The sequence below is a fragment of the Canis lupus genome, chromosome 17 (assembly GCF_011100685.1).
Source record: "Canis lupus familiaris isolate Mischka breed German Shepherd chromosome 17, alternate assembly UU_Cfam_GSD_1.0, whole genome shotgun sequence".
Taxonomy (NCBI): domain Eukaryota; kingdom Metazoa; phylum Chordata; class Mammalia; order Carnivora; family Canidae; genus Canis; species Canis lupus.
The window spans coordinates 25766453-25784740 of NC_049238.1; the positions used below are offsets into that span (position 1 = coordinate 25766453).

Consider the following 18288-nt stretch of genomic DNA (forward strand, 5'->3'; position numbering starts at 1 on the left):
ATTTAACATAAAAATTAATTACTCAAAGGGATTCATTCATAAGATTTTTCTTTAAATAGTATTTCATTATATAATAGATACATCCCCCCCCCCCCCCATCCCCACCCATCAATTTTCATTCTTTTTCAGTTGGAATCACTTCTCCAGTTGTGGCTCACATTGAGCCTGAATTCTAGTTCATCTGGAAACAAAGAAAATGGAGCAGACATTTTTTTATATAATGCTAATCGAATACCTGTCATTTCATTAAATCAGGGTAAGATTTATTAGAAGGAAAATTATTAACATAGATTAAATAAACTAAAAAGGCAACGTTAGGTTAATATTACCAAATTTTTGTTTGTCATTAGGCTTATAGTGTTTTAGTGGGGGAAAAACCCCTTTTTTTAATTGATAATTTTCAGGAGAGAACAAAATCTTTTTCTCTGGTTTGTATTACCTTATGCCTGTGTGTAACTAAAATTTGCAGTGTTAATCTTTGTATTGCCAAAAAATACGTTGTTCGTAAGCTGTTCTGTTGCCACTGGTGTTTCTTAAAAATGTGAATCAGCGCTAAGGGAATTGATAAGTTGGAGAAGGATGTCCATTTCCTGTGGAAGTAGCATTAGTTAGCTTTTGGGTGTTTTTTTTTTTTTTTCTTTTGACAAGTGCAGGAATGTGGAAATAATGGGAGTAAAATAATATCCTTCTGCAGAAATAAAGGTATCCTTTAGCTCTTGCTGCAGAAATCTATTTTAGTTATATATATATATTTTTTATTTTAGTTATATTTTAAGAAAAGTAATGATCATCTGTTTCTGATGCTTTCTTCTTAGCCAGAGGTGCATGCTGTATCTTGCATGGCTTTCATAGACTTGTCTTTCAATCTTAGTGACAGCTCTGTACAACAGAGCTCACAGACTGTGGCTCACAGTCCTACTTAAATCTGTGTTTTGTTGGCAAGAACCAGCCCAGCTTTAATTAATAGGTTTTCATTTCTTCCATTATACATAATCATTATAAATTATGCTCCCATTGTTATTTTCAATTTTGTTAATTGTGAAAACCATTATACATAAACAAGAATTGATGAGAAAGAAGTAAATAACTGTTCATTATTATCATCAGATACCTGGTTAGTATTCAGATTTCCAGTTGTCTCAACTATTAAAAATTTTTTTTAAAATTTGAAATAGAATCCATATAAGATCCATATATTTTCATTGTTTCTTTAATCCCTCTTAATCTGTATAGGTTCCCTCCTTGTCTTTTTTTAATGCCCTTAACAAAGTCATTTATCAAAGAAGTTTGGTCATTTGTCTTTTAGGATTTCCTGCATCCTGATTTTTATTTATTTATTTATTTATTTATTTATTTATTTTTTTGCATCCTGATTTTTAGTGATTATGTCTCCATGATGTCCTCTTGATTTCCTATGAATTAGTAGTTAGACCTGTATTAATCTGATTTTTTTAAAAAGGCAATTTCATAGATTGCCTTTCTTTTTACATTGTTTAGAATTTGATGCTCAGTCTTAAGAATTCATAATAATTCATAATAATCAATGCCCTTAATAATTCATTAAAGGTTTCAAAATGCAAAAAGTCTGATTCTATCACTATTTTAGTTGAAATATTTCCATAAAAAGAAAATTCCTTTCATAGGCTATTATGTCACCACCCTCTCTTGTACATTTGTATAATAGTGGCAGGGAAAATGCTAGAACTTTTTTTAAAGTTTTTGTATTGAACTGGTTCACAAGCAGTCTATGTGCATGATCAGTTAGTTTCTTTAATAAATATTTGTATAAGTTATGGATTTTAAAATATTTTTTGAGTTATAATTGTTGTGCTTATTAATGGTAAATTTTGCCATTTGTGACCAGTAAGATGCTCCTTTCTTAGTTGTTGTTTTTATATTCACCCTATGATTTTGTTACCGTTTAATATGATAAATATTTCAGTCTGTGTGTATTGCAGCCTGAAATCTGGAATCAGCCATTTTTAAAGGGTGTTTGAAGAGCACAGTCTGGGCAGTGTATTATTTTTGTACATTTTGACTTTGGCTTATCCAGCTGCCATGAGTACTTCCGACTTGGGCCTTGCAAGTGACCTAATTATTCTAGCTTGTACTTTTGTTGTGAAGTTGCATTGGTTTTCAGTGGTCTTACTCCATCCCTGTTTTTCCAGTATCCCCTATTATTTTCTGGTTTTGGTCTTGCAGAATGTGAAGATTTTTAGTAAAAAAAAAAAACAAAAACTATGTTACAGTAGAAGTGCCTGTAGTTGGAAAAGGACAGCACATTATTGTGATAACATTTTATGCGTTATGGGCTGAGCTTTAAACTTAGCTATAAAATATTATTAACTCTTAATGTTTTAGTGATGTTTAATGGTATTTAATATTATTAATATTTAATATTCAAATTATTTAATTTAATTAACTTCATTTCTATGTTTTGAGAACACTAGGTAGTTGATTCAAAGAAATAGTGTCATATTTTAAAATTTATTCATTTTATTCTTAATTCTTAATAAACATTTGGTTTTCCTTACTTAAAAGTTTTCCCCCTTTCTCTTTTCTGTATAGCATCAATAACTAGCTTTCTCACCGTGTTAGCTTGGTATCCCAACACTTTGCTCCGGACATGGTGCCTTGTGCTTCATAGTCTAACACTCATGACAAATATGCAGCTTAATTGTAAGTTCAAAAATTTATTCCTTTAAATTTCTGACCTGTACTTCTTTATTCTTACTATCAGATTCTTAAGATTTTCCCAAAAAGTGATACCATTGTGAAAAAATTTTATACTTATTTGACTCTGTCTCTTCTGAATTTGTTCTTATATATTTATCTTAGGCTTTGTGCTTCCTTACTTTGATAATATACTCTCATCTGCCAAAATCACCAGGTGAAATCATAGTTTTACTTTCTCAAAGCTTACTACTTATTAAAATAAAAGTGATTACTTTTAGAGTACAAAATAAAAATTAAATGTTTGCTGTTTTATATTTTTCCTTTTAAAGTACCTTTGCCCTCAAAAAATGATTTTTAAATTCATGAACATATGATTTAGTTTACCACTAAAAGCTGTATTCATAGGATTATAATTGCTTTTTCTCAGATTGTGATAATAGGTTTTCTACCTTCCTCTTTTCATTGTAATTAAGATAGATATTTATGTAATTATAAATAATTTCTGCACCTTTTGATTAAGGAAATTTTATTGCTTTCTATGGCTTTATGTATCTTGAAGTCATGAAACTATCCCTTCATTATATTCTGTAGTGTGTATTAATTTTTATTTTTCACATTTAAGTCTGGGTTTTACCTGGCATTCTTGAGATTATTGTGATAGAGATGAAAGTTCGCAGTAGACAGTAAGGCCTAGCCATTTATGAATTGAAGTCTTCATTCTGCCTATAGGTATGATAAGAAATGGGTAGATTTCATCCCCATTCTGTTTCTGGTTAATTTCATTAAATAGCTCTGTCACATTGATAAATGTCAACTTAAGTCATTATTTAGCATCAAAGTACTGTTCCTTTTTTTTTTTTTTTTTTTTCATTTGGAATATGTTTCCAAATATGAGCTCAAAAACATCACTGTCTCATATTCAAGATAGCTTTAACTCAAAGGATATTTTAATCAGTTCAGAAAACTGGTATGTTACCTGTGTATCATTTAATAGTGTGCAACCTTTATACTACTGACATGTAAAAGTGAATTGTTTTTGCCTAGATTGATCTTGGAAAGCAGGGTTAAGATTTGCCCAAAAAGTAGATCTCTGTTTCTGAAAGAGGGAAATGATTACCAAGAATAGGCTCACCAAAAGGTCAGCAAGAATTTAATTCTTTTCCACTTGACTGTATTAAATAAGATGCATATTAAACCAGCTGTTTTTTATAGTCCCTTTAGAAGTTAGACAAGATAGATGAAAATAATGAGTCCAACACAGTCAGTACAGTAGTGATTCAGACACTTTTAATAAACTAGCTCAGAAATAGGTGAGTTTTCTTGAAACTAAGACATTTTAAAGACTACATTTCTGTTGTATTAGGGTCTATTTGTTAAGAGCTCTTTTCTTTTTTTAAAAAATGTTTTACAGCTGGTTCGAGCAGTGCCATTGGAACTCAGGAGAGTACTGCCCATCTGCTGGTTTCAGATCCAAACCTGATTCATGTATTAGTGAAATTTCTTTCTGGCACCAGTCCACATGGAACAAATCAACATAGTCCACAGGTAAGATGACTTCTGAAACCTAGTGATAGGCTCAGACTATTCAATAAACATATTACGTTTGTAAAGAAAAACTTAATGCACCTAATACGTAAAATTGCTAAGGTATTAAGTGATACTATTTTATGTATCAATGTAATATAATATCTTTTGAATGATACATAATTAGTGATAACTGAAGCATAGCAAGCAGTAAATTTTTTCTTGATTTTTTTACTGTATTTTTATGAAGGTATACATTTTTGGCATTAAGTTTGGATAATTTAAGAGGCATTCTGAAAAAATATCTGTAAGGGTATCATTTCAGAAATTTGGAATTAAAACATTTTTAAAAATAATGACCTTTACTAGCAAGATTGATAATTTAACTTAATCATTTTATAATATTAAATATATTATTTAACAAAAAATAAGTGATATTGCTCAGAGCTTATAAACGCTTTTAATCTTATTGTAAACTCCCTTTATGTCAAATAACTTCTTATTACATTGGACTGCTTTTTAAAATATTTCTACATTTTCTTTTTATGTAAAATTTATATTTAATGTTCACGGCGTCTTTTTAGTGGAGGTGATGCAACATTATCATCTTTTAAACATTATCAACTTTTAAACTTACCATCTTAAATTATTCTCTGGATTTGCCATTAGGCAAATTCTCATTTAGCTGACTTGTCTGTAATAGTGGCATCCTTTCTAATGTTTCATATATTCAGTAAGTTTTTAAGAGGCTTCTGTGTGCTAGGTCCAGGTATCATTCTAGGTGCTGGACATAAAAGTAGTTACCAAGGCCAAGACTTCTTGGAGCTTAAATTCTATTGGATACATTTAGTCAGTGCTCTCATACTACATATACTTTGATTCTGCAGATCATAAACAAATGAAACAAGGATGAAAATAAGAGAAGAAACTGTTGTAGTTATATGGGGCCAGAGTTTTTTTGGAAACAGGCATATTATCAAGTGACTATTGTACACAGAGATTTATGAATTTGGAATGTGAAGATTCCTGGGATCATTGATTCTAACTTTATTATTTTACATACAAGAAAAGATGCTTTATTTGCATTGCCCACAGTTATACGACTTATTACGAGTAGTGCCAGCTGTTGGAGAGCATGCTATTGCATAAAATGAAGATTTCTTTTCTTCCCACTTTTGATTGTTTTAAAGGCATAGTAAGTTATTGAAATTCAGACTTTCCTCTGGTATCTTAATTTTATATAGGAAGCTTGATTAAGAATGCTATGAAATTAAGTTTATCTAACTACAAACAGTGTGAAGAGTTATATTACATTTTATTTTACCAAAACTCCTCACAGGTTTTGTGATCATAGCAAATTGGGATAGAATAAAACCATATAGAGAAGTGTTACAAAACATTCCAAAACATACCTCAGATTACTTTGTATGGTTCTCACCATCATTTCTTTCATTGATGACAGTGAAGTTTGAGAAAGCATTTTTTAATGAAATGGTACGGGTTTGTTTTTACCTTTAGAGTTTTTCTTTGTGGTTTTATTTTTTCCATTCATGTTAGTATTCGCTTGCTAGTCATTAGAAGCATGACTATTTGTGAATCACTTAACCTCTTTGAGTGCTTCTGTTTTGAAATAGGTAATTAAGATGGTTTGTGAAAATCAGTGCAAAAGGTTTTTTTGTACTTTTGAAATCATTATGAATGCATTCCTTGTGTAATTCAGGTGAATTTTTTTTGTCTTGTTACATAAACCTACTATAAGTTCTAAACCATAATGATAAAATTACTGACACTAGAATTTATAGTTTTCAGTTTAAAAGAAATCTATTTAAAAAGTTAATTGGGGGATCCCGGGTGGCTCAGCGGTTCAGCGCCTGCCTTCCGACAGGGCGTGATCCTGGAGTCCTGGGATCGAGTCCCACATCAGGCTCTCTGGATGGAGCCTTCTTCTCCCTCTGCTTTGTCTCTGTCTCTCTCCTCTGTCTCTTTCTCTCTCTCTCTCTCTCTCTCTCTCTCTCGGTCTCTAGTGAATAAATAAATAAATAATCTTTTTAAAAAATTAAAAAAATAGTTAATGGGTTTTCTGATACCACTGTTAATATTTTCATTCTTCATATGAAAGGTTAAAAGAGTATAGTGCTTGACAATACCATTTATAGAATTATTCATTTAAAAATTATTGAAAAGTTTTCATTTCTCTTCAGGTTGGTCCAACAGCTACACAAGCTATGCAAGAATTTCTTACCCGATTACAAGTGCATCTTTCTTCAACATGTCCTCAGATATTCAGTGAATTTTTGCTCAAGCTGATTCATATACTTTCTACAGAAAGGTAAATTTCACTGTATACATTTATTCCTTATATAAAAGTAATATGTGATCCTTCAGAGAAATTTCCCCTTGGTTGGAGGTTTATCTTGGAACAGATTAGCAGTATAGTAGGAATTAAGGGGGAAGGATTTATCCATTTCTCTCCTGACTATTTTCTTTTCTTTTTTTTTTTAACTCCTGACTATTTTCATTCCATTTTATTATAGTTCTGATTCTTGAACTCTATGAAGAAAACATAGTGTGTCAGATCTCTGCTTGCTTTTAATGCTTTCTTCATAGATTAGTGAAATTTACTTGAAATTGTTTAAATTGTTCTAGAATACAGAGAGAGTATTAAAGTTACCAAAGATTTTATTTGAAACCAATTTGTAAGAAAACCTGAAAAAAAGAGCTAAAGAAAGAAAATTATGGGGCGCCTTGATGGCTCAGTCATTTAAGCATCTGCCCTCTTGGCTCAGGTCATGATCCCTGGGATTGAGCCCCTCATGGGGCTCCCTGCTCAGAGGGTGTCTGCTTCTCTCTCTCCCTCTGCTCTCTCTCCCAAGTAAATAAATCTTAAAAAAAAGAAAAATTACATGTCAGTCTCATAGAGAAATCCTAAATAAATTTATTAACAAAATCAGGCAGCATGCTAAAAGAATAAATTGTGACCATGGGGGGTTTATTCTTAAAAAGCATGAGTGGTTAAATATCATAATACATATCATATTAATGAATTATTATCTTCATATTGTAAGACATTTCATAAAATCTGACATTACTTTCTGATGAAAATTTCCTTTTTAGAGAGCAGGAGTGAGAGATTGTGGGAGTGGGGTGAGTGGGAGGGGCACAGGGAGAGGAAGAGAGAGAATCCCAAGCAGGCTTTATGCCAGTGCAGAGCACAACATGGGGCTTGACCTCAACCCTGAGACCATTACCTGAGACGAAATCAAGAGTCAGACGCTTAACTGACTGAGCCTTCTAGGTGCCCCATGTTTTCCATATTTTTTAAGAAAGTCTCTGGTATCCTGAGCAGAGCTTTTAGGTAAAATAATTATATGACTGTAAAATAGCCAGTCCTATTATAAAGAGGTCATTCAATTTTATCAGGTAAGTGTTTGCAGATACTTTCTATTAGTCTGTAGATGGTATTTTCATTTTCTTAATGGTATCCTTCAGAAAACAAGTTTTCTATTTTGATGAAGTCTTACTTGTCAGGTTTTTCGTTTATGTATTATTTTTGTGCCATAAAAAGAAATCCTTAAAAAAAAAAAAAGAAGAAATCTTTGCCTAATCAAGGTCATATAAATGATCTGCTCTGTTTTCTTCTAGAGATTTTATAGTTTTAGTTTTTAGGTTTATGTTGCATTTGGGTTAAAGTTTATTTTTTTGCCTGTGGATGTCCAGTTCCCATGCCATTTATTGCAAAGACTGCTTTTTTCATTGAATTCTCTTTGTATGTATTTTAAAAAATCAGTTGATCATAATTGTTTTGCTCTGTTTCTGGACTCTCTTCTGTAGAATTGTTGTCCCTGTCTATAATTTTCCAATAACTTATTGCATTGAGACCTTCATAGTTTCTTGAAATCTGGTAGTGCAGATTTTCCAGCTTTATTCTTTTTTAGAATTGTTTTGGCTATTCTCATTACTTTGCTTTTCCATGTAAATTTTAGAATACATTTATTGATTCTTGTCTGCACTGCCCAAAATAAAACAAAACAAAAACCCTGCTGGATTTTAACTGAGAATGCATAGATTTACAGATCAATTTAGGAAAAATAATATAGCCTCTTTGGATTTTTCTTTGTCTACAGTCACGTGGTCAGTGAATGAAAACAGTCTTACTTCTTCATTTCTAACAAGTATGCGTTAGTCCCCAAACCCTGCCCTGCCTCCTTTCTTAACGCCCTGGTTAGACCGGCAGTATGATTGATTGAAGTGATTCAATTTGCCCTTTTTATTTTTTTTCTCTTACAGAAGTAGAGATCTTTCAGAAGTAGAAATATCATTAGATGTAGCTTCCTTTGTGATGCCTGATACCAAATTAAGTTTTTTTGTGTGTTTTTAATTTGCTAAGGTTTTAAGAAAATCTTGTATTAACTCTTGGATTTTGCAAAATGCTTTCTCTATGTCTTTTGAAAACAATCATATGTTGTTTCTTGTGTAGTCTATAAGCATGGTGAAATTACATTGACTGCTTTTTTTAAAAGTGTTGATCAATTATATATTCTAGGATATACTCCACTACTCACTTGGTCATGATGCAGTATCATTTTCATACCTTAGTGAATTGAATTAGTTAACATTTTGTTTATTTTGAATATGTTTATGAGGGATGTTTGCATTTTTCTTACAATGTCTGTTTTTTTTTTTTAAGATTTTATTTATTTATTCATGAGACCCACACAGAGAGAGGCAGAGACATAGGCAGAGGGAGAAGCAGGCTCCCTGCGGGAAGCCCGATGTGGGACTCGATCCCTGAACTGGGATCACACCCTGAGTCAAAGGCAGACGCTCAACTGCCAAGCCACCCAGGCATCCCTAATGTCTAGTTTTTATGTGAAGTGTCTGTTTTTTATATCAAGGTAATCCTGAACTCATAATTCGAGGTGTCTCTTTTTTCTGCAAGAGGTTGTGTGAAATCGGTCTTATTGCTTACATAAATATTTGATAGTACTCACCCCTGAGTAATACGGAGTCTGGAGTTTTCTTATAGGGGAAATGTTCAATTTGTTTCACAAGTGAATGATTATTCAGGCTTTCTGTTTCTTTTTGAGGGACATTTGGCATTTGCATCTTGAAGGAATTTGTTCATTTCTTCTATATGTCTTTTTTTTTTTTTTTAAAGATTTATTTATTTATTCATGAGGGACACAGACTGAGAGAGAGGCAGAGACACAGGCAGAGGTAAAAGCAGGCTCCTCACAGGGAGCCCAATGCGGGACTCAGTCCTGGATCCCGGAATCATGACCCGAGCCGAAGGCAGGTGCCCAAGCGCTGAGCCACTCAGGCGTCCCAATATATATGTCATTCTTGCTAGAAGTTTATCACTATAGCTGATACTTTCAGAGAAGCTTTGCGTTGCAATTCAGTCCAGTTCTGACACTTTCCAAAGTCAGCATCAGACTCACAGGGTTTAAGTCTCCAATTCTGTAAGACCACCCTCATTTGAGAGGACACTTGTAAGTCCCAGGTCCCAGGCTGCCACACTTCTGTCACATTTGGGCACAAACCAAGGAGTTCTCACAGTAGTCTCTTCCGTTTTGATAATTTGTGAAAATGACACAGAACCCAGAGAAAAAAAACTTAACTTACATTTACTGGTTTGTTATAAAGTATGTAACTCAGGAACCGCCAAACAGAATAGATGCATAGAGCAAAGTGTATGGTAGGGAGTTGGGGCTGTTGGGTGCCTATGAATGGCTTTGAACACCAAGGGTTTTGTGTTATTACCTTCACATACACCAGGATTTAACAAGTCGTTAAATATTTGAATGTTTCCAGTGTCTCTTCTCAAATTCTGCCATGGGAGAGCCAATGGTCCTTGGAGGTGCCTATCTTTTCATGGATTTCATGCCCTCCAATGGGTTTATGTGGCTTTATAGTTAGTTTCACTTTCTTTTGTTAATTTGGGGGCACTATTCTCTCTACCTTTTTATATTTAGGCATGAGCAGTAGTTGAGGGCATTCATTCATCCATTCATTCATTCTGTAGAGATACAGAGGGAGAGAGGCAGAGACCTAGGCAGAGGCAGGAGCAGGCTCCATGCAGGGAACCCAATGCGAGACTCAATCCCGGAATTCTGGGATTATGTCCTGAGCCAAAAGCAGATCCTTAACCACTGAGCCACCCAGGCGTTCCTAGTTGAGAGCATTTGATTTTGATGCACAAGAATTATTTGACTGAATCTTAATTTTTGAAAATCATAATCAGTAGAGAATGTTTGAAATAGCACCATTTGGGAATATGAAAAACCAGAGCTTATTAATACTATGAGGAGTGCAATGTGATGCTGAAATATTTTAGTCTGGAGTTTCAAAATCACCTCTTTGATTTACTTATCCTTTAATTTTCTATTTGGAAGGGAAGTCATTTTTGATTTTGTGTAAAAGGAGAAGAGGATAAGAATGACTTAGGAAGAAATGGAAACCATTTGCTGCCAAATGAAACAATGAATACCAAGAATTTAATTGCTATTTTAGCTTTCTTGTGATGGTTACTTTTCAAAAAGTTAAGCATAGATTTTTAATCCTCTCTCTTTTTCTGCAGGGGTGCTTTCCAGACAGGCCAAGGACCTCTTGATGCCCAAGTAAAGCTCTTAGAATTTACTCTGGAACAGAATTTTGAAGTTGTTTCCGTTAGTACTATTTCTGCTGTAATCGAGTCTGTCACCTTTTTAGTGCACCACTATATCACTTGCTCAGACAAAGTAATGTCTCGAAGTGGATCTGATAGCTCGGTGGGTGCTCGAGCTTGCTTTGGGGGACTCTTTGCCAACCTCATTCGTCCAGGTGATGCAAAAGCCGTTTGTGGAGAAATGACAAGAGATCAACTTATGTTCGATTTGTTAAAACTGGTTAACATTTTAGTACAGCTGCCTCTTTCAGACAATAGAGAATACAGTGCAAGAGTGTCTGTGACCACCAATACAACAGACAGTGTTTCAGATGAAGAAAAAGTCTCAGGAAGCAAAGATAGTAATGGAAGCAGTGGTAGTATTCAAGGATCACCTGCATATATTGCTGACTTAGTGTTAGCCAACCAGCAGATTATGAGCCAAATTTTGTCTGCTCTGGGCCTGTGTAATAGCAGTGCCATGGCGATGATAATTGGTAAGTATTTAAGAATATTTAATCTTAGATTGTTTCGGGAATTGTAGCTCTTTTCTTTAGCAACCTATTGATTCATTTTTTTTTATTACCTTATAGTGTAAAGCTACTTTATTGCAAACTTCTTTGCATGATGCAAGTGAAAACTTTTGAGTGGCTATCAATAAGTGAAATTGTAATTAGGAAGAATTTTAAATGTGAATTTTTTAAAAATTGGAAAGTACTAACCAAATAACTAGCAGTTTCTTAAATTAAGAAAAAATCAGTCTTTTAAGTAAAGTACTACAGTTTATAGTTGTACATCTCTAATATTTAAAGATGAAGAATTTCACATTAAATTTTATATTAGGGAACCAGTAAGGTTTATTTACTCACAGTTTCTTAAGTGAAATATAAAATTTTATCTGAAGTGTAACAGTTTCTGTGACACATATATCAGTGTAAAATTTCTAAACTGTTGCTTAACTTTTCTGCTTGCTTGAAAGCTAATATCTTATGTTAAGTTTTTAAAATAATTAAACTTCTGTAACTTGACAAAATTCATTCTAGTCTACTTAATTCTTTGTGTAAAGGAAACAGTCATCATATCTTTTTTTTTTAATTAGATGAAGTACAGTTACATACCCACATCATTTACTTTCTCTCCCGTTTCCTTTCTTCTTTATACATAGCTAATATGTAAGATGACGTTCCTCAGTTATACAACAGAGCAGCAGCTTTTTATTGTTAGCAGCAACAGAGATATGTAAGAAGATATCCAAAAATATGCTTTACTGAATGCTGTGATAAATAACTCCGTTTCTACTATATGTATATGTTCTACACACATGTACACACATATATATAACTGTTACATATCGATCCTTCAGTGGTTTCAGGAGAAATGACTTTTTAAGCCTCTATTTTAATTATTATTGGTTTTTAAGGGTATATGTTTTTGAAAAGGTGTCATCTTTTTATTTAAACTAGGAGCAAGTGGACTACATCTTACCAAACATGAGAACTTTCATGGTGGGTTAGATGCCATATCGGTTGGGGATGGATTATTTACCATACTGACAACTCTCAGTAAAAAAGCTTCTACAGTCCACATGATGCTGCAGCCAATTTTAACCTACATGGCCTGTGGATATATGGGCAGACAAGTAAGTTCAACCTAGCAACTATTTCAGTAATGTAAATAACTTCTAGCAATGGGAATAGAGAATTGTTTATAGAACAGAGAACAGAGGGCTCATATCATGTATTGAAAAAAGAACAGCAGCATCAGGTAAGAACTATAGACTATTGATAGAAATTAAAATGTAAAGTTTCTAGAGTTGATATTGTCAAAAATGACCACAGTGATATGAGAGTAAAACATTTAGCATATTCTTAAATTTTAGATATTTTCCCCCATTGTCTCAAGAAGTAGGTTTTCTTTTCCCCTAGAAATAGCATAGTTGAATATGAAAATGTTCTCTGTAGATGTTAAATATGAAAATCTAATGCAACTTTTTTTCAAGCTATGTTGCATGTTTTTTTCAGCTAAAAGGGATTTGGATAATTTTAGAAGAAAAGTAGGCTATGGGATACCTGGGTGGCTCAGTGGTTTAGTGCCACCTTCAGCCCAGGGTGTGATCCTGAAGTCCTGGGATCGAGTCTCACATCGGGTCTCTGCATGGAGCCTGCTTCTCCCTCTGTTTGTGTCTCTGTCTCTCCCTCTCTCTCTGTCTCTCATGAATAAATAAATAAAATCTTTAAAAATAAATAAATAAATAAAAATAAACCTTAAAAAAAGAAAAATAGATTAGAATATTATTGCTTTTTATCTTTCTTATAAAATGAAATTGTAGGAACCAGTGTGATTATTTTAACTTTAGCCCATTTACAATGTTTTCAAATATGTTTGGTTTTAAAACGTACTTTCTCGGGCATCTGGATGGCTCAGTTGGTTAAGCATCTATGTCTGCTTTCAGCTCAGATCATAATCCCTGGGTCCCCAGATTGAGTCCCCCATCAAAGCTCCCTGCTCAGCGGGGAGTCTGCTTTTCCATCTCCCTCCGCTCCTCCCTATGCTCTTACTCTCTCACTCTCTCTCAACTGGATAAATAAGATCTTTAAACAACAAGAGAAAAACATACTTTCTTGAAGAGTATTTTGTATGTCAGTGTAAAATTATTTTCTTATATTTTTATTGCACATATATGTATATTTCTCCATGAGTAGATAAAAAGATTGAGAAGAATCAATTTTTAAATAAAGTAGTGTCTAATGGAAGATAAAATCAGTGCACGTTAATTTAAGCTCAAAAATGATAATAGTAGGTATAGGCAGATGCTTTAGAAAAAGACTCTGAATTCAGAGAGGAGACTACACTTCCTTTCTGATTCGGGTAAGATTTCTTATGTATTTTGGCAGATATGTTCTATTTAGTGGTTTAAATTAAGACTACCATTTTAGAATAATTAACTATAGAAGAATATTATACTTAATAAGTTTAATTGTTCTAATTCACAGGATATTAATAATTATGATTTTAAAGGTATGATACACATGTGGGTTTTTGTTTTTGTTTGTTTGTTTTTTTGTTTTTAGGGCTCTCTTGCTACTTGCCAGTTATCTGAACCATTACTGTGGTTTATTTTGAGAGTATTGGATACTAGTGATGCCTTGAAAGCATTCCATGATATGGGTAAGATAAATTCCAAAAAATGTCATTTAAGTATCTTCATTTGACAGTGTATGATCTCATTTTTGTAGTGTTCTCCAAAAGATGAGTCAGTGTCAAACTATCTAAAGATAATTTCATTTGATGTATTTTGTAAATTTAGGTGGCGTTCAGCTCATTTGCAACAATATGGTTACTAGTACAAGGGCTATTGTAAACACTGCAAGAAGTATGGTATCAACTATTATGAAATTTCTTGACTCTGGTCCAAATAAAGCTGTTGATAGCACTTTGAAAACAAGAATACTAGCTTCTGAGCCTGACAATGCAGAAGGGATTCATAACTTTGCACCTCTGGGTAAGGAAAGAATTATTAAATCTTATTGGTATGAATTTATATAGTTTATTAACTGGTATGAAGCAGAAATAGTCGAAGTAAGGTGATTATGTTACAATAACACCAATTACAAACAATTGATTTTAAAGATAGTGGTTTTTGAAACTTTCTGTTGATTAGGAGGAAGCACTTACTGGTTCCTTAGCAATCACATTTGTTTTTATTGCTAGCTTAAATAGTTTAACAATTTGTAAACTAAATAGCAAATTCTCATGTCAGTTTTCCCTGTAAATGTTAATCAGTTTAAAGGACTTGTTCCTTCTTATTTTGGGCGATTTTTTTTTTTAAGTAGCTTCAGATTTAAATAGTTACTGCTTTTCTGAGTTTACACAGTTTCTTTTATGTATTTCTTTTCATGTTTCTAAATCATGAATATTGACAACTAAGATAAAGGTCATTATGTTGAAGTTGAAGGTTGTCTTGAACATTGTAAATTGAGAATTGTGCTAGATTTGTTGTTTCTACTTTAGTTTTCCTTCAACATGTGGTACAAAGAAATTAAGCTATAATTAATAATGAACTTGTCATCTTGCACGTTGACTAGATGTCCTGATGTTTTGTGACTACTGTGACAAATCATACTAAATATACTAATAAGTACATTTGTAACATCGTATGTTCAAGGTTTTAGCTAAATTTTCTAGTTTTAATTATTATGGTTTAAATGGTTCTTGATGCTTTATTTGGTTTCTTCTACAGAGTTTTTTATTATATTTAAAATATCTTCAATAGGTACAATTACATCTAGCAGTCCTACTGCCCAACCAGCTGAGGTGCTTTTACAGGCCACGCCACCCCATAGAAGAGCTCGTTCTGCTGCTTGGTCCTACATCTTTCTGCCAGAGGAGGCTTGGTGTGACCTTACCATTCACCTTCCTGCAGCAGTGCTTCTGAAAGAAATACATATCCAACCTCACCTTGCATCTCTTGCAAGTGAGTAATATTTTTTGTAAAGAAGCATTATGAAAATAAACTGTAATCAAGAAACATTTAAGAATAAGAAAAATATTCAGGGCAGCCCAGGTGGCTCAGTGGTTTAGCACCACCTTCAGCCCGGGGCACGATCCTGGAGACCTGGGATCGAGTCCCACATCAGGCTCCTTGCATGGAGCCTGCTTCTCCCTCTACCTATGTCTCTGCCTCTCTCTCTCTCTCTCTCTCTCTCTCTCTCTCTCTCTCTCTCTCTCTCTCTCTCTCTGTGTGTGTGTGTGTCTGTCATGAATGAATGAATACCCTTAGGTATGATTCCCACATTGCTTAATTTAGAAGTTTTTTGTATAATATTCAACATTACCACCAAATCATTTCCCATGAAATGAATTAGCACTGCTATTCCCCTCAAACAAATAGAATGTTTCATGAAATCCAGATACATATATTTCAGTTACATATAATTTTGCCTTCCCTTTCCCCCCAAGTTAAGCTATTAAAAAAAAAATCACCAGGTTAGGTGATTAAGTTGAGGTGAGGTAGTTTACATACCCATAGATAGCAACCTTACGGGATCCCTGGGTGGCGCAGTGGTTTAGCGCCTGCCTTTGGCCCAGGGCGTGATCCTGGAGACCCGGGATCAAATCCCACGTCGGGCTCCCGGTGCATGGAGCCTGCTTCTCCCTCTGCCTGTGTCTCTGCCTCTCTCTCTCTGTGTCTCTCATGAATAAATAAATAAAATCTTTAAAAAAAAAAAAAAAAAAAAAAAAAAAAAGATAGCAACCTTACTTTGTCTAGCCCTGTCCTCAGTGCTAGTCCTGTAATGTGAAATTAGCTTAGATTTATTTGTTAGATAATATAAATTATTATTATTATCATTACCCTTCCCATTGTAAGATAATTACATGTTAATTGTTATTGTAATAGTTTGAGTATTTGTGATCTTCAGAAAAATTTTTGAAAGATGTTTTATTTATTGAGAGAGAGAATAGGTGCTCACAAGCACAAGCAGGGCTGGGGTCAGGCAGAAGCAGACTCCCTGCTGAGCAGGGAGCCTAATGCAGGGCTCCATCCTAGGACCTATGTTTGGGAACATGACCTGAGCCAAAGGCAGATGCTTAACTGACTGAGCCACCCAGGCACCGCTGATTTTTAAAATTTGTACCATATTGAGTATCATTGATTCGATGCTTTTTTTCACTGAATATATTTTGTTGTCACTTTGCAAGGTAAATAATTCAAAAGAATTTTTAGAAAGCAAGTTTTACATTAAGAGGAGCAAGAACTCTTTCAAGTATTTATAAAGGAATGTGAGAACTGTTTTGCATTTTTGATCCCCAAATACTTTTAGTATAAGCAGTGATTTTTACAGAATTGTCACATTCATTTATGTTGACTGATTAATTTTAATTGTTATCAACAGTCATTCAATAATTGGATGAAGAAGTGTGGGAAACTTTGTAGATCCCTGGCATATGTGGAAGAATAAATTTTTCCACTCACTTGGAAAATTAACTACTGTTATTTAATATAGTTGTAGAATTCACACTTCTTAGATAAAAACAGATACAATACATGAATATAATGGCAAGAGGAAAATGCAGGAATTCATAGTGTTTTAACAGATCCAAAATAATTATATTACATGGTAAAAATGTAAGTTGATATAAGATGTAGAGGAAAATCTAAGATAAAGACAAGATTGCTTTTATTTAGAAGGAGTAAGAGTGATCCATGAAATGGTGGCTTTAAAGTGAGGCTAGAATTTGCATAGGGAAACTGAGATAGAGTGTTACAAGGAAGAACTCTGTTCATTTTAAAAAATCACTAGGTTTGGGGTGCCTGGGTGGCTGAGCTTCCACATCTTGATTTCAGCTCAGGCCATGATCTGAGGGTCATGAGATTGAGCCCTGCATCAGGCTATACACGGGGCTTGGAGCCTGCTGACGATTCTCTCTCCCCCCCCCCCCCATTCCCTTTGGCCTGCACTCCGTCCCACTCTGCTTATTCACACCTCTTTCTCTCTCTTAAAAAAAATACCACCAGGTTAGGTGCTCACTACTATAAATGTGCTCAATAAAACATTTCAGTTTTATTATTGGATTGGAGCAGAAATTGAAGATATATTTTGTTCCAGTGGAAATAACATAGCCTTTAGAATCAAATATGGACTTGAATATAAAATGTGCCCTGGTGCTCCTGGGTGGTTCAGTTGGTTGAGCTTCCAACTCTTTTTTTTTTTTTTTTTTAAGATTTTATTTATTCATAGACACAGAGAGAGGGGCAGAAACACAGGCAGAGGGAGAAGCAGGCCCCATACAGGAAGCCTGACATGGGACTCGATCCTGGGTCTCCAGGATCACACCCCAGGCTGCAGGCAGCACTAAACCGCTGCACCACCGGGGCTGCCTGCATCCAACTCTTGATATTGGCTCAGGTCGTGATGTCCCAATTGTGGGATGCGGCCCATGTCAGGTACTGTGTTCAACACGGAGCCTCCTTTAGATTTTCTCTCCTTTTCCCTCCTGCTCACTCACTCACTCTCTCTCAAATAAATAAAATCTTAAAAACAATGTGCCCTTTGTTCATGTAGGAGTTTGAATTACTTAATCTCTGACTCTGTCAGTTTGTGTAAAATGTGGATACTTGTCTTAAAAGTGAAGATTAAATTTCAGAATTGATATGACTTGTCTAGTTCTCAGTGTAAACCCAGCATGTAATTGGCATATAGTATAAGTTACTTCTTAGTTTCACAATTGAAATTAAAATTAAAATCAAAGATCAGTTTAGTTGATATGTTTATTATGTGGGCTTCCGTATTATGTTAGAAATAATTTTCCCATATTACTTCCTTGAACCTACTTAAATTTTAGCAGAAAATAATTTAAAATCTTTTAGATGTTTGGTTAAATTTTGAAAGGGACTTAAAATACTAGAGGCAAAGCAGGTTTTAAACTCAGCTGTATTAAAA

General features: G+C 34.0%; 1 protein-coding gene across 16 annotated transcripts in view; it reads left to right on the top strand.

The window, feature by feature from the left end:
- BIRC6 (baculoviral IAP repeat containing 6) overlaps positions 1 to 18288 on the top strand; it is a 230691-nt gene that overhangs the window by 115157 nt on the left and 97246 nt on the right. For all 16 annotated transcript variants that reach the window (XR_005372291.1, XM_038561234.1, XM_038561222.1 and 13 more), the window contains 9 exons: positions 130 to 256; positions 2569 to 2679; positions 4088 to 4221; positions 6402 to 6529; positions 10781 to 11343; positions 12310 to 12485; positions 13918 to 14014; positions 14154 to 14348; positions 15120 to 15320. Coding sequence is in view for 15 of the 16 variants with exons in the window: in XM_038561234.1 (XP_038417162.1) it covers positions 130 to 256; positions 2569 to 2679; positions 4088 to 4221; positions 6402 to 6529; positions 10781 to 11343; positions 12310 to 12485; positions 13918 to 14014; positions 14154 to 14348; positions 15120 to 15320 (1732 nt within the window). In the remaining variant the exon portion in view is untranslated. The remainder of the gene's footprint in view (positions 1 to 129; positions 257 to 2568; positions 2680 to 4087; positions 4222 to 6401; positions 6530 to 10780; positions 11344 to 12309; positions 12486 to 13917; positions 14015 to 14153; positions 14349 to 15119; positions 15321 to 18288) is intronic.